General features: G+C 36.4%; 2 protein-coding genes across 14 annotated transcripts in view; both read left to right on the top strand.

Moving 5' to 3' along the window:
• LOC127518436 (UDP-glucuronosyltransferase 1-6) overlaps positions 1-1,353 on the top strand; it is a 34,967-nt gene extending 33,614 nt beyond the window's left edge. For all 7 annotated transcript variants that reach the window (XM_051905100.1, XM_051905106.1, XM_051905104.1 and 4 more), the window contains exons 3-5: positions 119-206; positions 408-627; positions 945-1,353. In XM_051905100.1, coding sequence (XP_051761060.1) covers positions 119-206; positions 408-627; positions 945-1,224 — 588 coding nt within the window. In that variant the 3' untranslated portion in view covers positions 1,225-1,353. The remainder of the gene's footprint in view (positions 1-118; positions 207-407; positions 628-944) is intronic.
• A 10,225-nt stretch (positions 1,354-11,578) lies between these two features.
• prmt2 (protein arginine methyltransferase 2) lies at positions 11,579-22,442 on the top strand. Of its 7 annotated transcripts, XR_007931556.1 has the most exons (10): positions 11,579-11,786; positions 12,134-12,310; positions 12,467-12,628; positions 13,826-13,990; positions 14,191-14,366; positions 15,458-15,587; positions 15,672-15,808; positions 16,000-16,162; positions 16,345-21,927; positions 22,199-22,442. XR_007931556.1 is itself a non-coding variant. In XM_051905108.1 (9 exons), the coding sequence occupies exons 1-9, from the start codon at positions 11,706-11,708 to the stop codon at positions 22,319-22,321; spliced, it is 1,314 nt and encodes a 437-aa protein (XP_051761068.1). In that variant the 5' UTR covers positions 11,579-11,705; the 3' UTR covers positions 22,322-22,442. The 7 variants fall into 7 exon arrangements, 6 of the variants coding, with proteins under 6 accessions (XP_051761068.1, XP_051761070.1, XP_051761071.1 ...); XM_051905108.1 differs by lacking the exon at positions 16,345-21,927; XM_051905110.1 differs by having other exon boundaries at positions 16,345-22,442.
• Positions 22,443-22,890: the final 448 nt, after the last annotated feature.

Here is a 22,890-nt window from a genome sequence, read left to right as displayed (position 1 = left end):
CCAGCCATGTATTTTGTGAAACAAAATAATGTTATGCAAAATAATGCATGTCATCATACTGTATGTTTAGGATTACATGGCTTCATATTATTAACCTTTAGCTCTCTTTGATTTGTAGGTGCTATGGAGGTACACTGGACCAGTCCCTGAAAATGCTCCAAAGAATGTCAAACTGATGAAATGGCTTCCACAAAATGATCTCTTGGGTATGTTTATATTCTACTTTGACCCTCTAACCCTCCTGGAAGACATTTGATTTAAAGAAATTTGCTTTTTTTTTTTTGGAACTGATGGCAAGAGACAGGGGGTGCATGATGTTTTAATTATCATGGCATATTATAATTCACTACAAAATCTTTTGGTAACACACTAATATACTGAATGTGTTGTTTTCTTGTATGTTGTAGGCCATCCTAAGGTTAAGGCTTTTATTACACATGGCGGATCACATGGAATCTATGAGGGAATCTGTAATGGGGTGCCAATGGTGATGCTTCCTCTGTTTGGAGACCAAGGTGATAACGCCCAGCGCTTAGTGTCTCGAGGTGTTGCAGAAGCCCTGAGTATCTTTGATGTGACCTCAGAAAAACTGCTGGTTGCATTGAGAAAGGTCATCAATGACAAAAGGTAAACATATGAATTACGTTCAGTCTGAGCATGAAATGCAGTTTATGCACTGATGCATTCTGTTTTGATTCATACAGCATTTAGCATTGAACTCAAAGTGGCATGTTAGTGGCATGTTATATTAACTATGTACTATTTATATATGCTATTTTAGTCTTCTTCAAAATGTTTAATTATTTGTGAAATTTACTAGCAGTTTCTGAGTGAAACTTGTTTCAGAGTAAATCCTGCACCAAAATGTTTTCAGTGTGTAGATTATGCAATCCTTTTGTATGCAACAAAATATAAAAATACTTCCTCCATTTTTGACTCAACAGCTACAAGGAGAAAATGACAGAGCTTTCAGCTATTCACAGAGACCGTCCCATTGAGCCTCTGGACCTGGCTGTGTTCTGGACTGAGTTTGTCATGAGACACAAAGGGGCAGACCATCTCAGAACTGCAGCCCATGAGCTGAACTGGATTCAGTATCATTCACTTGACGTCATTGGCTTTCTTATTCTCATTCTAGTGACTGTTATTTTTGTGACTGTCAAAAGCTGCATGTTCTGTTTCAGGAAGTGCTTCAAGAAAACTCAGAAAAAGAAGAAGGAGTAGAAACAAGAAGTCAATTTTTTTTTTTTTTTTTGTGAGGTGATCGTAAGAAACTTCTTTAATCTGGGTTTTTGTAACTTTATTACCTCCATGACCTGGATCCATGACTTGAATAAAGCCTCACAAAACTTACTAAGTGTGAACCTTTTCTACACTAGCCCATGTTTTAGTTTGGCCTGGCAATGTTATTTCAAATCACAATATACAAATTCATGGGTATAGGACAGATATTGTGAAAATGCTATAGCACTTATTTTATAAAACATCTTTGATCATGAATATTTTTGCTTGGTTATCTCTATATCTCCATTACTGTTACAGATAATTAGATTAGATTGCATGACATTATGGTGCTTTGAAAGTCTATCTGAAGTTTGCTTAGCGGGTGCCTTCATACAATTGTTGTCTAAGTCACTGACTGACTGGTCACTGAAAGAAGAAACAAACCATCTGCTTCCAAAAGCAATCCATGCAATAGTCTTTACTGATTAAAAAAAAAGGATAATATTATTGCATATTCTCATTCAGTTTTATATTCTCATCTAAGTTTTATAGTTTTTAACATTGAGTATTTTTGTTTTCTGTTTGTTTTTGTATTCTAAAATGGATAACACTTTACAATAAGGTTCATTAGTTAAACATTAGTTAATGTATAAACTAACGTGAACTAACCATGAACAATACATTTGTTACTGTATTTACTAATCTTCGTTATTGTTAGTTAATGAAAATACAGTTGTTCATTGTTTGTTCATGTTAATTTTAGTGCATTAAATAATGTTAACAAGATTTTAATAATGTATTAGAAAATGTTGAAATTAACATTAACAAAGATTAATAAATGCTGTATAAGTGCAGTTCATTATTAGTTCATATAGCTAATGTAAGATAACTAATGTTAACTAATGAACCTTATTGTAAAGTGTTACCCTAAAATGAGTAATGGATATAGTGAAGTCCACAGTTTTGCCTTATGTAGCTGAGTTGTGAAAATGAACTGTTTATACATTACCGTTCAAAAGTTTGTGGTCAGTAAGATTTTTTTTAAAGAACTTAATACTTTTATTCAGCAATGATACAATAAATTGATCAAAAGTGACAGTAAAGACATTTATAATTTTACAAAAGATTTCTACTTCAAATAAATGCTATTCTTTTGAACTTTCTATTCATCAATCCTGAAAAAAAATCATGGTATCATGGTTTCCACAAAAATATTAAGCAGCACAATCGTTTTCAACATTGATCATAATAAGAAATGTTTCTTGAGAATCAAATCAGCATATTAGAAAGATTTCTGAAGGATCATGTGACACTGAAGACTGGAGTAATGATGCTAATGATGCTGATAATTCAGCTTTGCCAGAAATAAATTTAATAAATTGTAATAATATTTCACAATCTTACCATTTTACTGTATTTTTGATCAAATGAATGCAACCTTGTTGAGCATAAGAGAAAAAAGTCTATAACTGAGTTGCAGTGAAAGTGGCAAATAGTGTGTATATTTGTGCTTTATGATAAAGACACCCATGCCAGATTAAATAAACAGAATATTAAAAAATAAATGATGTGGGTATTTTGGTCACTTTTTTAACCATGACCTAGTTAATTTCTGACCCTTGTTGAAACAAATATGATAACTCTGTAATTACTATCTACTATTGGTATACACATTTTACCTATAAAATGCAGGACAGTGGCCCTCTAGGACAAAGTTTGGACACCCCTGGGATACAGCATCAAGCGTGAACTCAATATTTTTATTATATCATACTATATGAGCCATAAAAGCCTGATGTATGAAATACAAACATAAAACATATCCAAACTTTTGTTTTTTAGATTTTCTTTTATATTTTACCTAAAGTTTCAATAAACTGTTCCATTAAAAAAAGTAGAATTTTTTTACTAAAACATTTCGGGCTTTACAGGATTTGAAAAAAACCATCTCGGTTACGTATGTAACCCTCGTTCCCTGAAGGAGGGAATGGAGATGTACATCAGAAGTGAACCAACGAATTGGGATATTACATGAGAGCCCTATCATCTTCGAGTGTATACTAAACGAGCCAACGGACAGTGGCGTAAGAGCTTTGCATCACGCACACCGCCCCGCAGCGCGAGAATAAATGTGGAAGCGGGTGCACTCGCAGTCTGTTTTTCGCTGAGGAGATGAGCATGTGGCCCGCGCTCTGCGGTGGCACAGGAACTGTGGTGACAGGACGTACATCTCCATTCCCTCCTTCAGGGAACGAGGGTTACATACGTAACCGAGACGTTCCATTTAAGTCGGTCACGTTCGACGTATGTCAGAAGTGAACCAAAGAATTGGGATCCCTAATAAAACGCCACAGTTACTGACCCCTTCCAGCGTCCGGCGTAAGCCTCCACATCCCCCCGCACCTTGGGGCGAAAGATAGGACCAGGCTTACACCAAGAGAGTCTACAGCTGTTCCACAACTCTGCTAACAACTCGAGGCAATTGATATGCCACTGCAGTTGGGGCCCCGTCCACAGACCCGAAACTGCATGCACGTTGTAGATGGAGGTATCTGTGGAGACCACAGCATGCCTGGACACTTTTTCCAGGGGGACTCCTGCCCGCAGGAATGAAGGGTCTGACCACTGTGTGAGGGTACAACGGCAGCTCAGTGTGATGGCCACACAGAACGTGCCGCATTGCCACGCCCATCTCGGGACTCGGCCGTGGAGCCAGTGATGAAGCGGCCTCATATGAAGCAAATCCTAGCGGTGTGACTGTGGCTGCGGATGCCATATGCCCCACGAGCCTCTGAAACAATTTCAGTGGGGCCGCTGTCCTGCTCTTAGAGTGAACTCAGGCAGTTCAACACTGACTGGATGCGCTCCTCTGTGAGGCACGCTGTCTGGTTGACTGAGTCCAGTTCCATACCGAGAAAAGAGATCCTCTGCACAGGAGCGAGTTTGCTCTTTTCCCAGTTGACCCAAAGACCCATTTGACTGAGGTGACTGAGCACCAGGTTCTTGTGTTTGCACAACTGCTCTCGCGAATGGGCTAGAATGAGCCAGTCGTCGAGGTAGTTGGCCGCCTCCGTGACTTTCGTAAAGACATGAGGTGACAGGGCCAGCCTGAAGGGTAGGACCTTGTACTGGTATGCCCACCCCTCGAACGCAAACCGTAGAAAAGGTCTGTGTTGAGGAAGAATCGAGACATGAAAGTACGCGTCCTTCAGGACGATAGCTGCAAACCAATCTTGGGGACGGATGCATTGGAAAATGCGTTTCTGCGTCAGCATCTTGAACGGCAGCCTGTGAAGGGACCGATTCAAGACTCGCAGTTCCAAGATTGGCCTTAACCCACCGCCTTTCTTGGGTACAATGAAGTAGGGACTGTAGAATACTGACTTCATATCGGCTGGAGGGACCGGCTCTTTTGCGTCCTTTACCAGTAGGAGTGCAATCTCCGTCCGAAGCACAGGAGCATCCGTCTCCTGCACATGGGAGAACAAGGTGCCCCTGAAGACCGGGGGATGCGGGTGAACTGAATCGCATAGCCGAGTCTGATTGTGCAGATGAGCCAGCAAGAAGGGCTGGGAAGCGCTAACCAAGCACCCAGACTCCAAACAAGCGGGATCGCCTCTGTCTGCTTCTGTGTGGCTGAGAACTGTTGGGCGAAGCTCTTAACTGCGTCGCCGAACAAGCCAACCTGGGAAATGGGGGAGTCCAGGAACCGATATTTATCGGTCTCCCTCATAACAGCCAGGTTTAGCCAAAGATGGTGCTCCTGGTCCACAAGTGTGGCCATCGCCTGACCAATGGAGTGTGCCATCACTTTAGTCGCTTGGAGAGCGAGGTCAGTGGCGGTGCGCAGCTCGTCCAAGAGCTGTTGGTCAGGACCACCTTGGGGCATGTCCATGAGCGCTTTGGCCTGATAGACCTGTAGCAGGGCCATGGCATGCAGGGCAGAGGCAGCCTGTCCACAGGCTCTGTAAGCCTTGTCCGTTAGATTGGACGAGAATGGGTAATGCGGATTACCCCTCCAGGTGGCAGCCACTGGACACAGTTGCATCGCAATGGTACATTCCACTGGAGGGATCTCTGTGTACCCCTTGGCCACCCCGCCATCCAGGGTGGTGAAGGCAGAAAAGGGACCAGACCGGTTTCGGACAGAAAAAGCTGTCTTCCACAATCTGGTCACCTTTTCATGCACCTCCAGGAAGAATGGTACCGGGGCGGGATGCTGAGAACCAGCGCGAAAGCCGCCCTGAAAAAACAATCATCCAACCTCGAGATAGATGTCATGTTCCCACAATAAATAGTCATGTTCCCACAATAAATCATGTGCATGATTTATAAATCGAGGGAATGAAACAGTAAATCGCTATATTTTCAAAAGGAATCATGAAAGGCAAAAATTGCCTTCCCCCCCCCCCCCCCCCATGAGTTTCTAATATTTAGCAAATTGGCTCAGCCTCGCACTTCCCAATGGCGTACAAAAAATCCTAGGTTCGAGTCCAGGCTCGTGGAATTTTCCGGATCCTCAAAATGAATCGGTACTTTCATAAAAATAATCGCTACTTTTTTTTTTTTTTTTAAAGAATCACTACATTTCCAAAAAGAATCGCTACTTTCCCCAAAAAAGAATCGCTACTTTCTTCAAAAAGAATCGCTACATTTCCAAAAAGAATCGCTACTTTTTCAAAAAGAATCGCTACTTTCCCCAAAAAGAATAGCAACTTTTCCAAAAAGAATCGCTACTTTCCTAAAAAAGAATCGCTACATTTCCTCAAAAAGACTCGCTACATTTTTCAAAAAGATTCGTTACTTTCATAAAAAGAATCGCTACTTAAAAAAAAGAAAAGAATCGCTACATTTCCAAAAAGAATCGCTTTTTCCCAAAAAAGAATCGTTACTTTCCTAAAAAAAAAAAAAAAAAAGAATCGCTACTTTTCCCCAAAAAGAATCGCTACTTTCCTAAAAAAAAAAGAATCACTACTTTTCCCAAAAAGAATCGCTACATTTCCAAAAAGAATCGCTACATTTCCAAAAAGAATCGCTACTTTCTTCAAAAAGAATCGCTACTTTCCTAAAAAGACTCGCTACATTTCAAAAAAATAAAATAAAAAATAGCTACTTTTCCCCAAAAAGAATCGCTACTTTCTTCAAAAAGAATCGCTACATTTCCTAAAAAAAGACTCTCTACATTTCAAAAAAAAAGAAAAGAAAAAAGAATACCTACTTTTCCCAAAAAGACTCGCTACATTTTCAAAAAGAAAAAGAAAAAAGAATCGCTACTTTTCCCAAAAAGAATTGCTACTTTCCTAAAAAAAGAATCGCTACTTTTCCCAAGAATAATTGCTACATTTCCAAAAAGAATCGCTATTTTCCACCAAAAAAGAATCACTACTTTTTCCAAAAAGAATCACTACTTTCCTAAAAAAGAATCGCTACATTTCCTCAAAAAGACTCGCTACATTTCAAAAAAAAAAAAGAAAAAAAAAAAGAATCACTACTTTGAAATGTAACTTTTTTGTTTTTCAGGAAAACCAATGTAATATATTTTTGTTCAATAATATTTTTTGATTATTATATAAAATTTTGAGGGTATTTATGATACTATGCAATATTTATAAAAATTTTAATAGCTATTTTTCCCCACTGAAAATAATACACATTTTTTTTCTAATACTTTTTACAATTATTTTTCAATTAAAGCAGTATTCCATGTTAAAACAGAGACAAGGCATTTAAAATCGACTTTTCTGAAGGTAGATTAGTGCCATCTGGTGGGGGTAAAAAAACAAATAGTGCCATCTGGTGGGGGTAAAAAAAAAAATTATGTAATGCCATGTTGTAACCACTAGGTTCCTATATAGTTCTATATAAAGTGGGTTATAAATTCTCTAGTGGTTTTTACACATAATACCTTTATGTTTATTAAGTTTTGAATTTGGATGTATACTTAGACATTCTCAAAGACTACTTTGTTCTTTGTTTATTTATATAGCACAGTTTAATACAACGGTGGTTGTCCAAAGTGCTTCACAATCCCAAAAAAGTTAAAGAAAAAAACAAATAAAACGATGTAAACAGACATATAACCTTAGAGAAAACATACACACAATAAAAATCAAACTCCATCATTAAAACTACAGTCAGAGTTGAGCAAATGTGATTTTTACGTGGTTGGGTGTGTCTATTTTGCACTCTTGGCATTTAAGGGTTTCACCCCTTCATTGCTGTGCATTTTTTCTGCATAGTGGCTGATTTGTCGTTTGTACCAACAAGATTCTCTGTGTTTTCGTATTTTTTCGTATTTCACATTCATTTCCTATGTCGGTCATTTTTGTCCGTGAAAGTGGTTTTTTTTTTTTTTCCTTGACCCTTTAACATTTCCGAATCCTTGATTTTTTTTGTGTGTTCATATTGCTAATGCGACAAAAGTGTCATCTCATTCCGATGAAGCTACGATTTCTAACATTTCAAAATATAAATGTTTTCGGTCAAAAATGAGGGTTAATAAGAAGGTTTGTAATACACTTACAGTTTACAGTTAAATTGATTACTTTACTGATTTAAAAATGACTGATTTCATATTGTAAAAATGCGTTGTGCATAAACCTATGAAAATATAGTTCCCGCGCCCCTTGACAAATTTGAAGAGATTAGCATGCATTCTTTTAGCAGTTAACAAGCTAACGTTATCGAAATCAAATCGCGTTAAGCTGGCAGTTACCTATTTTCAGCTACGTCGTATTCATCGAGTCTGACTGCAAGTCCAGGATTCCGCGGCGAAAAGTGAAGGAAGGAGGAGGAGCACATAATCGTGGCCACGCGATCGTGTTGAGGGAACGACATATCATTCTCGTGGCCACGACTTCATTATGTTGAGCGAACGATATAGGCTTATCTATTTCTCATGGCCAGTAGTTAAATGTGTAAACAACCCAGCAAACACAATAACGTTGTAAAAACGTTTTTTTTTTTCAAGTTGTGAAAAGGTCGTGATAACGTTTTAATCGGACGTATTTATTACGACAGATGTCGGGAGTTTTTTACGTTATAAATACGTTTTTTTCACAACGCTGCAGAAACGTTTTTATAACGTCTGAACGTCTGAACGTCTCCTTGCAACGTTTTAAAAACGTACTTACCACGTCCAAACTGGTACTTCACATGCTGCCATCAAAATGTTTTCTTTACAGTGTTAGGCTATCTTTCCAAATAAAATGACTAAAACAATATAAAACAAATATATAAAACTACATAACTGTATAGTAAGATAAATACATTAAGTGGTGTATTTTATATTTCTTTATAAATCGTCAAAAGCTACTATGTCAGCTTACAACATTTCTGTAAATCTGAATATTAAGCAGCACTTTTTTACATTTCACCACCTTACCTGTAGCGTGGACCTCTGGTACGGTGTACATTTTAGGACTTCCTCACACATCAGTCATACAACGAAAAGGCGTCATGCCTCAGACTGAAAGGCTTCAGGTCTCAGGAAAAACGACGTCAGGTGTCAGGTCTCGTACAATTAGGCATCAGACGAAATAGCCTCAGACCAAAAGGCACGCAGTCACGTGCACGCATTTTTCTGTTAAATGTTACACTAAGTTGTATAAAACATATCCAAGAGATTATTTTGTAAATTTGTATTATTCACTAGTTTTATTTGCATGTATAAAATAGCTAAATAACACATTGCAACTAGCTTGCATTGCAAACTATCGTGAACACATACGAAAATTAACCATGGTTAAAAGCGTGTTCACTATGATTTTTTTTTTTTTTTTTTGTCGGATTGATAGACTACTATTTGTATAACAATAATTTTACTACAAACACCATAAACTATAGTGTAGCAAAACCATGGTTAATTTGTGGTTACCAATAATTTTTATAAGAGAGGTAAAAAATCTTTCGAGCTATTTGACTGCGTTGTTATAAGCACAGCTGCTTTGTGTACAGAGGTTACCAAGGAAACGGCTTTATTTCTGCTGTTCCAGCGCCACCTACTGTCAGAGAGTTGATTAGGCAAGGCAAGGCAATTTTATTTATTTAGCACATTTCATACACAATGGTAATTCAAAGCACTTTACATAAAAAGGAAACAAATACATAAGAATAAAAAATAAAAATAACAATAAAAACAGAATACCACTATCTGGATGGAAGAGTCACATTTTACATTTTCATTCAGCCGGTTGCTGTTTTTCTGCAGACCAATGTGAAAACCGGCATGTTCTTTTCTGTATAGAACCTAACCATATTTAATTAAGGCTCGCACACACATCTTACATCAATTTGGGTATAGTAACAGTTAAATATATAAAACAGGGAGAAAGAAAAAGACAACTGAAGGACGGCGTTATGATGGGATAAAAGCCAATAGAAAGTTGAAAAAAACTGATGCCTTTTAGTCTGATGCCTTTTTGTCTGAGTCTGTTTCATCCGATGCCTTTTCGTCTGATGCCTTTTGGTCTGAGGCTGTTTTGTCTGATGCCTAATTGTACGAGACCTGACACCTGACGTCGTTTTTCCTGAGACCTGAAGCCTTTTAGTCTAAGGCATGACGCCTTTTCGTTGTATGACTGAGGTGTGAGGAAGTCCTAAAATGTACACCGTACTCTGGTTGTTGTCCATTTTATAAGCCTACATTAACATATATGTAGGCCTAATAATTTATACTACACACAAATTTTGTCACTCATATTTATTCACAAAATATAAAAAAGTAACATGATATGGGTAGTTCACAAAAAAAATCTAAACAAGGTAAATATGTAAATAAATAAAACACATGAAAATTATGCAATGACTGGCGAATTTTAATATGGGATCATTAACAAATTCCAAGAAATTTCAGAGCACAGATGTTATAACAGAAGAAAAAAACAGCAACATTTCATTTGTAAATTGTAAAGTATTTCATTTTAACTAGTTACAAATTATTTTATTGCGATTATTATAATAATTATATTGCAATATTACTACTTGTTTGCACTAAAACTAATGCTTATATTTTAAGGATTTTTTTCAACAAATTACAGATATATAGGCATCGGAACTTAAATAATATATATGTTAAATAAGAAGTTTATAATGGCTATTATTGTTCAATAAATACCTGATTTTGAGAAACTGTGTTAGCGATTTCTCGATTTTTCAGCGCTTTCATTGCAGGTTACATTGTTATGCCAGTAAGTGGCAGCTAGGAACTGTCTTAATGAGATAGTAAACCCAAAAATGAAAATTATGTCATTTATTACTCACCCTCATGTCGTTCTACAATATTAAGACCCAATACTAATATTAGTTTAAACATGTTTTAGTAGGCCTACCTGTCTGGGCACTGAAAGTGTAAATTAAAGGGTTAGTTCACTTTCTGAATGACAGTGTCCTGATAATTTACTCACCCCCATGTCATCCAAGATGTTCATGTCCTTCTTTCTTCAGTCGAAAAGAAATTAAGGTTTTTGATGAAAACATTCCAGGGTTATTCTCCTTATAGGCTAGTGGACTTCAATGGACTCCAGACGGTTGAAGGTCAAAATTACAGTTTCAGTGCAGCTTCAAACGGCTTTAAACAATACCAGACGAGGAATAAGGGTCTTAGATTAATTTAATAAAATTTGTGTTTTTACAAGTGTGCTGAAATCATTGATCTTGCGCTGCACTGACTGACAGCTGCTGTAATTAGGGAAAGCGCGGTGCTCGCTTTCTGTGTCACGAATCACAAGAAAAGTTATTGTTTTTCTTAAGATTTTTTGAGTATTTCATACTTCACATTGACAAAATGTATTTTTAATAGTTATTTTATAATGTTTAATATTTAGTCAAAAACAAAATGAAAAACGATTAGAGGAAATGGCTGATATGCGCAAATAAATGCTACTTTGCCGCCACCTGCTGGTTATAGTGGTAATTATTGTCTTTTTTATTTTTAAATAAGTGTTTTCTATCAAATGTTGAATTTACCACATTTTGAAACATTCGGTTTTACAATGGGGACAATCTCAGAAGGATGAACAAATAATGTTTGTGGTCATCACATTGAAAATAACATTTGAAGTGCTGGGGGAAAAAATGCGTGCGTGTCTAATTACAGACACTGCGTTTTTAACGGTCCCAATAGCTTCGTCTTTATTGCAATCAATAAAACTGGTTTATTGGCTACCTAATTAGATAAAAGTGATAATTGCATTAAAATATGAATACAACATTAAAAAGTCAACCATAATGTTTTTGTGTCGATATACAGCGACTACAGAATGAACAGCTAACAGTTCACCGGAAATGCCCGAGCTGGCTAAACGACAACCAGGAAGTAACCGTGCATATAGCCTATTCCATCAGGGCTTTTATTTTGAAAATTGTGTGGTGGGGGAGGCGCTGTGGAAAAGTTAAACAGTTCCTTCCTTCTTCCTTTGTTGTAGATATTTAATACGTTTGCTTTACTTGATTTGTGTGCATTTAGCAGTTTTGACCTGAAAATGAAAAATGAAAGCAGTGAGGGTCATGAAGCTGAAGAGTATGTCGGACTTGCGGATTTTGTGGCTGAAGGAGATGAGCAGGTACATGCTCTTGTGCACATGATGGTCGTCGCCTTTCAAAATAAACACTGATTTCACAGTGAGTGAGTGTACATGTATTAATGAGTGTAATTAAGTAGGCCTACTCATTATTTATTGGGAATATTTCATTTTTGGGGATAGATCATCAAATGCCACAGCTCATTCACCATCTGGTTTTTAGTCTTCTAAAACCATAAAATAACTTCAGATAGAGAAACAGCAATCAAAAACTGTTTATATGTGACATGTTTATATGTCACAAGATACGCGAAAAAGTATATATATATTTTTTACACAACAAATATATATATATATTATCTTTTTTACTTTCTTTTTTAAACCGACAGCTTAGTTTCTCAGTTGGTGATAAACTGCTGGTCCATGACAGGAGTTCAGACGTGTGGTGGTGGGCTGAACTGCACGGTCACTTTGGATATGTCCCATCCAGCTATTTGCACAAAAGAGTAGAGGATGTAGAAGATGCTTGGCAAGATGACGAATACTTTGGCAATTATGGTACATTAGTAAGTACTAAAATGTTAAGCTAATAAATCTAAAATCTAGCAAGCATCCAGTTAAATCATTAAAATGACTTCAATACAATGGTGGGATTAAACTCAAAGGATTCTTCATTCAGAAACAAACTCTGTTAACATGTATTATCTTGATCTTTCTCTCAGAGGCTTCATTTGGAGATGCTGTCAGATAAACCCCGCACAGAAGCATACAGGCAGGTGATCCTGAGTAATAGCGCCACCCTGAAGGGGAAGGTGGTCATGGACTTGGGCTGTGGGACAGGGGTTATCAGCCTCTTCTGTGCTCTTCTAGCACAACCTGCAGCGGTAAGACAAATTAAATATTTGCAGAATGCTTTACAGTCATTAAGCCTTATTGTAGGTGTAAATTCATAGCAAAGACCTATATAAACAACACTAAACTTTTTTTTTATATATATCACTTGATTTAATTCACTTCATTGATTCTTATACAACCTTCTAGGGTCATAGGGCTGGAGCCTATCCCATTTTGTTTCTCAGGGGAAAGCACCCTGGACAGATGGCCAGTCCATTTACATAATTAGTTTTTTATATATATATATATATATATATATATATATATATATATATTGACATTTAGGGAGTTTCCAAATGTAAAATCAAACAAGTGTCCTTAATAGAAACAATCCTCTTGAAGGTTTAAGGAGTTAAGGGTCATATTCAGTTGGTGACATCTTGTGGAGTTTGAACATGCATACAACCTTCTGATTATCAGTCCAGATCTTTAACCATTTGACTAAAATAACAAGTAAAATTCTTTAACCCTGTCAAGTCTACTGTATCATATTTGATATGTGAATTTAGGCCTATAAATTATCAACACAAATTTGCTGAAAGACTTGTAGAAAATCTTATTCATGCCTTCTGCCCTTCATACTTTTTTTATGAAGTAAAGGGCCTCTTAGTATAATTCTAAAAAAAAGTCCACCTTCATGTTGTGGTAAGCGTTTCTTTGGTTTGGAAGTTTTAATATTTTTTAGAAACCAACTGTAAGAATTTTTTCTAATGTTAGTAATATTTCAAGATGAACATTTACTACTGGACTGAAGCCACTTTCTTTGTTTACTTTATTATCCATACATAATTAAAAAAATTACAATGTATGTATCAGTATGAAACAACAGGCTTTTGAGGAATCCTTATTTATAAATCATCAATTATCATTGTATTGCATTGCATTATATTTTACTATATATATATATATATATATTTTTTTTTTTACTATATTATACTACATGAGCCATAAAAGCCTGATGTATGAAATACAAACATAAAACATATCCAAACTTTTTTTTTTTTTTTTTAGATTTTCTTTTATATTTTGCCTAAAGTTTCAGTAAACTGTTCCATTAAAAAAGTAATATTTTTTGGCTAAAACATGTCACGCTGGGCTTTACAGGATTAAAAAAAAACCCATGTTGAATAATTTTGACTTCAATCAAAAACTCTTTCATATTCATTTCACAGTTTTTGTTCCTGTAGGTATATGCTGTGGAGGCCAGCTCAATGGCAGAACACACTGAGAAACTAGTGAGGCAGAATGGCTGTGAGGAAGTCGTGACAGTGTTTCAGGACCGAGCCGAGAATCTCAGTCTTCCTGGGAAAGTGGATGTTCTAGTGTCAGAGTGGATGGGCAACTGCCTTTTGGTATGAGAGCAGCTTTGAACTACTGATTACTGTTTAATTCACTTCAATGTTCACGGACAAAAATAAACTGTATATCACAGAACACAGATATTATGTCTGTTGAGTGGATAAACAATGTCACCTTTATCTGTGAAATTATTTTCACTTTAACTGTCATATTACTCTTCCATAACTGTCACTGTTTTATCACTGTCTCTCAGTTTGAGTACATGTTGGAGTCAGTGTTGCTGGCACGTGATCGCTGGCTGAAGGAGGGTGGAATGATGTGGCCGTCCTCTGCCTGTCTGACCGTCGTTCCTTGCCAGGCCTTCTCTGACTACAGGCAAAAAATGGAGTTCTGGGAGAAACCCTATGGCCTAGACTTCAGCTACCTACAGTGAGGCCTTTCATATTGATCTTTCTGACCTACAGTCAAACCAAAATTTATTCAGACACCTTCAACATTTCACACATTATCACAGTTTATTTGCTCTAGTTTAGGTCAACCAATTACCAAGCAATGCTTAATTTTGTTCAGTCTGTGGTGTAAAAAGGTTGCATTAGCAATTAAAGAAAAACACTTAAGCAAAACATGGTCAGGTCAAAGTGTCTGAATAATTTTTAGTCCTAAATTTTTATCAGTTTTAATGGTAGTCCACTGTATGAAGAATTTTTGGGTATAATATGTCACAGTTTACTTTATTTTGCTATCCTAACTTACATAAATTTACATAAATGAACTATAGTGTCCTGCAGCCACTAGTAAAAAAAAATATCAAAAATGATATCTGGTGTCTGAATAATTTTTGGTTTGACTGTATCTGTAGTGGATATTTCAGCAACTTGTCATTGCTTTAGATTAACAAAATATCAAATCAAGTGGCTTTAAAATGGTAATATTTACAATATGTTGTTCAAAATGAATGCAAACATTATAGAGTGCAACTGTGCCTGCTCACTTTTTCAGCTGTGTTGATTCCGAAAGTATTTTTTCTATTCTCATATAGGGATTAAAAAAAAAAAGTGTTAGAGCATTATACACAACTAGCTACTAGGTGAATCATAACATTACATACTTTGATTTGAAGCAGAAATATATTTAAAAATCAGAAAAAAATACAAAGGTACAAGACTGTACTTCGGCTTTAACGAGGGAAAGAACTACAATCCCATAAAGCATTGTGAGCTCTCTCTCTCATATATATATATATATATATATATATATATATATTATTAAGTTTATTGCAAAATATGCACATGTACATTCAAATATTAGACTCTGGTGGAATTTTCTGTACAGCATCAAAGGTTGTGTAGTTCATAATAATTTAATTATATATTTAATAAATGTAATTAAGTAAATTGTTTAATTTTATAAATAATTAATTAGAGTAATTAAAAACTGTACTGTGATTCTATTGAAACAAAACTAACCAATTCATCAGCAACATACATCACTGTTATATTACATGTATGTATGTATTGTAGGTCACTTGCACAGAAAGAGCTTCTCTCCAAGCCTAAATTCAGCCATCATCTCCTACCTGAGGACTGTTTGTCTTCTCCAGCTGATGTTTTCACTCTTGATATGGTCACAATACAGGTCTCAGACTTAGAGGTAAATGTTAGAATTTGGAATAAATGAAATTTAACCATTATTTAAAAGTTAGCACGTTAACATGTTTTTCCAACTTCTGTTCAGAGACTCGAAGGAGATTTCAATTTCACTGTTGAGAAGTCAGGCATGTTCCATGGTTTCACTGTCTGGTTCAGTGCTCATTTCCAGAGTTTAGAAGAGGATGGACCATCACTGGAGTTGAACACCGGACCATATTCAGAGTATGATGCATAAATTGAAAAGGACTAAATACAAATACATGATAGTATACTTGATATTCTGTTCGCAATTGTAGATTTGAACGCAGATTCTAATTTTAAATATATAGTTCACAGGATAATCTGTGAGTAAAACATTACTCTGAATCCTTAAATGTAAAACCGGTAAAACAGAGCCTTATTTTTTTCCCCAGGATCACTCACTGGAAACAGACTCTTTTCATGTTGGATTCCCCAGTGACGGTTGAGGAAGGGGACATTATAGTGGGGTCCATACGTCTGCAAAGAAATCCAATCTGGAGACGTCACTTGTCAGTCACATTTTCATGGAATATAAACAGCACTGAAGTTTCTAAGGTGAGTATCTACATGTATCATTGCTTGACCACTTTAAAATCAATCATATTATTTGTTTTCTGGATGTTTTGCTTCATTTTGGCAATTGCTTTGTTTTATTTATCACCTTACCAGTAGATTTCTTACATGTAATACCAACGTAAACACTTAAAGCACAAGGCTTCATTCACATATTTTTGCAGGTCCAGACAAAGTGTTTTCCAATGTGGAGGTGACCCTAAGACACAGCCATGAACTTTAAAAGGAACCTTGTCTTTCTTTTTGCTGTTATGCAAACAGCAGTGCATAACACATGATACTACAAATCTTAATCTCATAAAAGCCTTTATAAAAGGGATTTTCAGGCTTCATTTAGCTAGATACAACTGACAAGGTTAAAGTAAAATTCACTAGATTTTGTTAACAGGTCTAAAAATCTATGAATCCAACAACTCCAGAAAAACTCAAAATTTGTGCAGGTCTCCGTAATTATATATTTTTCTGTATTTTTTTTTTTAAATATAGTAATAAGATGTTCTGAATAACAATAGAGTGGGCAAAGCCCCTCTAACTGCATCATCAATGGCAGTTCAGCATTTTCTGGAGCAACAGCACACTCTGCTAGCAGAGATGTGTAGTGCAACTCCAGCTCAGTATATTACATGGTTTTCAATCAGGCTGGCACATTGAATTCTTGTGTGGGATCATGAACACTTTCTCTCACTGCACGCAGTGCATATGCCTGTTGCATTACGAAGAAAGGCTCATAAATGTCGTGTTGCCACAGGTGTCATGATGGTCACAGAAACTGAGATGTACTTTTAATTTCACTAAACTGATTGCTCACTAAAAAACTATATAAACAACTGCTATCAGTCATGTCCTATTCATCAGATATTTTATTTACTTCCAAACTAATGTTGTCAGCTGTGTGTGTGCACAGAAATCTATACTATCAAACTAACCCATCCAAAAAAAAAAAAATTCCAAATGCCACAATGGTTCAGTTGATGTGTAGAGAATTATTTGATTGATGTGTACAGTTTCATTCAGCAAAAAAAAAAAAAAAAAAAAAAAAAAAAAAAAAATCAACTGACCTGTTATTACCTATAATTTAGGCATAGACAGTGTTGGGGGTAATGCGTTACAAGAAGGGCTGGGACAGTAAATCGATGCATCGCATTCGGAAAATCTCAGAATCGAATCAGAATCATTTCTCGATTTGCAATGCATCTATTTATTGACCCAGCCCTAATTACAAGTAACGCTAGTAGTAATCAGGTTACTTTCTCAAGTAACTAAAGCAACGCATTACTTTTAAATTTACAAACAAAATATCTGAGTTACTTTTTCAAATTAGTAAGTTACATCGTTTTGCCATTTATTGACTGACAGCTCTCCTGTCCTCATGTTGCGAGGTGTAGAGGCATAAACATGATGGTTATTGTAGTTTTAGACCAAATATTAAATAACAGAAATATACTTTATGTATTTAATCTTCAACCATACTAAGCAAAAATAACTTTAGATAAACATCACATTTGTTTAATTTTTTGTTTTTATTGCTGAATGTTGAACTTTCTTCTCCTGCATCCTATGCTTCTGCAGTCTAGAATGGCAGCACAGCTGAAAGGTTTTTTTTTCAGTTGTGCCCCCTACTGTACAGGCGTGAATTTGCATTTCCTTCAGAGGCTTATTCGTTTCAGTTTTAGTGTGAAAACTAACTTACATTTGCCAAAAATATAACCTTTTTTTAAAAAATAAAAATCAAACAAGCCCAGGTGAAAAAAAATAAAAAAAATAACACAAAAGTAATGTAACACATTACTTTCCATAAAAACTAACTTAGTGATGCAATTAGTTACTTTTTCAGCAAGTAATGCAATTTTGTAACATTTGTATTGTGACATATTGTACTTTAAAAAAAAAAAATTCCCCAACACTGGGCATAGAATCAAAAACCGTAATATAGGGACGAGGGGTGTATCTTGCCTTACTTTTCATTTAGTTCACCAACAGAATACTATATACGATACGAGTATCTTAAATGACATGATAAAGATGCAGATTCAGAAGGAATTTGAAATCTATAGCCAAAGTAATGACAGTGGAGAAATGGCTACAGGTGTGTTATGGGATGTAGCAAATTGCCTGTAGTTTGGGGGAGAATTAATGCTCTCATTGTTTCCTGTAAAAAAAAAAAAAAAAAAAGCAATTGGGAACAACAGCAACTCAGCCACGAAGTGGTAGGCGCACAGTGCGCAGAAGTTGCCAACTTTCTGCAGAGTCAATAGCTACAGACCTCCAAACTTTGTGTGGCCTTCAGATTAGCTCAAGAACAGTGCATAGAGAGCTTCATGGAATGGGTTTCCATGGCCGAGCAGCTGCATCCAAGCCTTAAAAACAATGCGTCGGATGCAGTGGTGTAAAGCACGCCACCACTGGATTCTAGAGCAGTGGAGACTTGTTCTCTGGAGTGACGAATCATGCTTCTCTGTCTGGCAATCCGATGGATGAGTCTGGGTTTGGCGGTTGCCAGGAGAACGGTACTTGCCTGACTGCATTGTGACAAGTGTAAAATTTGGTGGAGGGGGGATTATGATGTAGGTTTTTTTCAGGGGTTGGGCTTGGCCCCTTAGTTCCAGTGAAAGGAACTCTTAATGCTTCAGCATACCAAGACATTTTGGGCAATTTCATGCTCCCAACTTTGTGGGAACAGTTTGGGGATGGCCCCTTCCTGTTCCAACATGACTGCGCACCAGTGCACAAAGCAAGGTCCATAAAGACATGGATGAGAGAGTTTGGTGTGGAGGAACTTGACTGTCCTGACCTCAAACCGATAGAACAACTTTTGGATGAATTAGAGCGGAGACTGCGAGCCAGGCCTTCTCGTCCAACATCAGTACCTGACCTCACAAATGCGCTTCTAGAAGAATGGTCAAAAATTCCCATAAACACTCCTAAACGTTGTGGAAAGCCTTTCCAGGAGAGTTGAGGCTGTTATGTCTGCAAAGGGTGGGCCAACTCCATATTAAACCCTACGGATTAAGAATGGGATATCATTAAAGTTCATGTGCACGTAAAGGCAGGCATCCCAAAACTTTTGTCAATAAAGTGTATATATATTAGGGGTGCAACGGTTCAGATTACTCACGGTTCGGTTTGTATCACGGTTTTAGGCTCACGGTTTCAGTACGGTTCAGTATGTGCTATGTTCAGGTAAAAAATTACTACTGTCAAATAAAAATAAAGAAAATATGAACAAATAATCAAACAGCACAAATAAATACATTAAAGCAAAGATACAAATAAATAAAGCTCAATGAGTGATTTCCTTTTGTTGTTTGATTAACATTAAAAACACATTCAGACAGCAGGAATGCAAGGGCTGCTGTCTCTTTAAGACATAGTACACGGATCAGTACACTGATACTGAACACAAGCGTTCTTTCTCGAGTGTACAAGTCCACTTAAGACATAATCGACAATGTTTGCTAGGATATTCGCCAAGACGGGCATGTTGACATAATTTTGTGTGAATTTGTCCATTCAAGCACAAGACTTGACAGAGACCTCAATATTTGCGCGCTGTACACGCGCTTCGGATGAGTGCACAAATCTTCTCACAGCGCGCGCGTAAGTACTCTTTCGCGCCTTGCACACAAATGTTTAAATTGGCAAGGCTTAAATGAGTTTAGTTTAAACGCAGATAGCAACGTGTGCTGTTCAGATCTCACCTGCGCTCGTGCGCTATCAACACCCGGGTGATGACGGCATAATTGACTGGTCAGATAGAGCATACGGTACTCGCAGTGAACAAAGTTTAGGGGAAGCCAGAATGCATATCTATCGACAGAAACATACATTAGCCTAACTCTGTCTGTCTGTTTTATTTATTTTCTACAAACCATATTATAGATGCGTATGCGTCGTCAGATATGAGATGAACTGCGGTGCAAGTGCGTGCCGAACCGAGTGTGCAGAACGGTACGGTTCGGTTTTTTTTTTTTACCGAGATCCGTTTCACCCCTAATATATATATATATGTGTGTGTGTTTGTGTGTGTATGTGTATATATATATACTTTCCCACTGGTTAAATTGTATATATCTTTTTTTATATATATATCTTTTTATATAAAAAAAGATAATGCACGAATCATTGCTTATTTATTTTTTACTAAGATTTATTTTTAATGTACCAATACTTTGATATCTTTAATTTTAGAATGCAAATCAATCAGTTACTTATTCAAAATGGAGCTCTGGGTTTCGCATTGGTCACAAAGCATACTACTACTAATAATTATTATTATAAATCTTAATAACAGTTTTAAGGGTCAAGAGGGTTTGTTGTAAATGAAAACCTGGGTCAGGTAATACACATTAGTCTCAACATGTATTTAGACTATTAGAATCCACTATTAGATATTAATATAATAAACAACAGCCGTGGTTACTAGTCCGCTAGGATATCTGTGAGTCTGAGGGGAACTGACTCACACATCTATGAAAAATCACCTTGAGACCAATTGTTAACAATTATTTAAATAATTTTCAGATGCTACTTGATTTAACATTCAGACAATTACATTCAGCTTGATGTACATTTGAAGTGTCAAATGTATATTATCTTTTTAAGGATTAAGGATGGTCCAAGGCACTCGAATCGTATAGAAATCATGGCTAAATATTAAAACAGGTGACAAGTAGGCCTACACAGTCTGCACATTTACGCATTGCGGCTGTTTTTTTATACGATTCGAGTGCCTTGGACCATCCTTAATTTTACAAGTTGAACTATCACTTGCACCCAAAGAGCACCGAGACGGAACACACACATTCCATGCAGCACTTCTTTGGGATTTTTTTTGCTTTGATTATATTATCTTTTTGTTTCACAGATTATATTTGCATATTTATTTGTTTTATAAGTATAATATACAATATAATTTGTATATACAAATTAAGATTCAAAATCATGGATTAAAATAAGGTTCAGAGTGGTCCCAACCCTGCACATTTCGTATGTCTCTTATCTGACACCCATTTGATCTGACAAGTTGAATCAGGTCTGTTTGATTAGGGAAACAGTTGGGGGCGGGGTGCCTCAATGACCAGGTTTAAAAACCACTTGTTTAAACTATCTGCGTATCATATACTAATGAACTGATCATTTATATTAATGAACTGGCAGATCTACTGGACCAATTAGAGAGTCCAGGATTACAACTATTCAACACAGAAGTCAAATATTTATTGTATGCAGATGACTTACTAATTCTATCTAAAACACCAGAGGGTCTCCAGAACAACCTAGACATTTTAACTAAATACTCCCATGACTGGACTGGACCTTGACCAGCCTGCGTGTGTGCGTAGCATGAGTCACACAAGGAGCTGTTTTGAAGAAAGATTTACGTGTGGATTTATAGTCTGTGCATTGTTTTGGTTTCTAAAATGGCATATGAAGAGGGAAAGCCCCAGTGACACTGAATGAAGCGGACTGGAAAAACTTGAAAGTGAAACTATATGCATTTGTCAGCAGCGCTGTTATGGAAACGGAGAAAACAACACTAGGGGCCTCATTTATAAAGCGTGCGTACGTACATATTTGATCTTAAGAGTTTTCTGTGTGTATGTTCATTCTGTGAATCACACGTACGCACATCAGAGAAATGAGCGTAAGATCAAATTTAGGACGGTTTCTGCGCAACATTTTATAAATGAGGCCCTAGAGGTTGCATTTGTCGAGGAAGAGGAGCCTACGTTTGACTCGTTTGACTGGTAAGATCGTATATTTCTAAATTTAGAAGGCTAATATGTATTTTTAGGTTGAATCATTATTTTGAATTGGGAAAACACAGCAACTAAACCAATAAGCTGTTATTTGACAAAACAGAGAATATGTAACACTGCTTGCGCAACAGGCCATAACTTTGCAAACTTAAATAAAATTACGCAGTTGTGGTAAATCCGCATTTTAATGTTATAAAACGTATATTATTGCAAATCAAACAACTAAATATGGGCATAAACACCGGTTTCTTCGTTTCAGATTCTGAAATGCACCACTAGCAAACCCTTGCACAGATGGGCTCACATCACCAGCAGACAAGTGAAGGTGATGCACAACACAAGACCACATATCCAAATGATGCACAGCAGTGAAATAACATAAATGTGGAGGATGTGGATCCTGTTCTAAATTGTAATGACATTATATGATATTTTATAGGTTTTATAGAGTCTTTGTCTCCTGAAAGGAAAATAAAACTGTAAAATAAATATGTAGGCCTATATATATAGTGGGTCTCATTCTTTTATGCCATTTTGCATAGGCCTATTACTTGTTCTGAAGTGCTATACTATATATCAAAAATAGGATTTTTGGGGTACAGTATTTTGAAAAATTTGTTGTAGCAAAGGATACTCATAGATTCCACTGTTATATTTGAATATTTTATATTTAAAATATGACAGAGTCAACATTCTTTTTTTTCTGGTGTATTCTGCTACCTAGTGGAATCAAACAAAACAAACACCTGGTCCCTAGAGCAAGCGGAACCTAAATTACAGATTTTCAAAGACAGGATTTAAAAAAAAAAATAAAAAAAAAATAAAATTCTTCCACTGTATGTGTGTAGGGTGAACATTTAAACTTGGGTATGTCAAATTCAGGCGGAAATCCAAAAATATGCACTTGGGTGAAAGAGACTAAACAAAATTTCATAGGAACTTAAATTTTTG

This window comes from Ctenopharyngodon idella, chromosome 9, assembly GCF_019924925.1.
Source record: "Ctenopharyngodon idella isolate HZGC_01 chromosome 9, HZGC01, whole genome shotgun sequence".
NCBI lineage: Eukaryota > Metazoa > Chordata > Actinopteri > Cypriniformes > Xenocyprididae > Ctenopharyngodon > Ctenopharyngodon idella.
The sequence above is the reverse complement of the archived record's forward strand: the minus strand, read 5'-3'. Positions and strand labels throughout refer to the sequence as shown.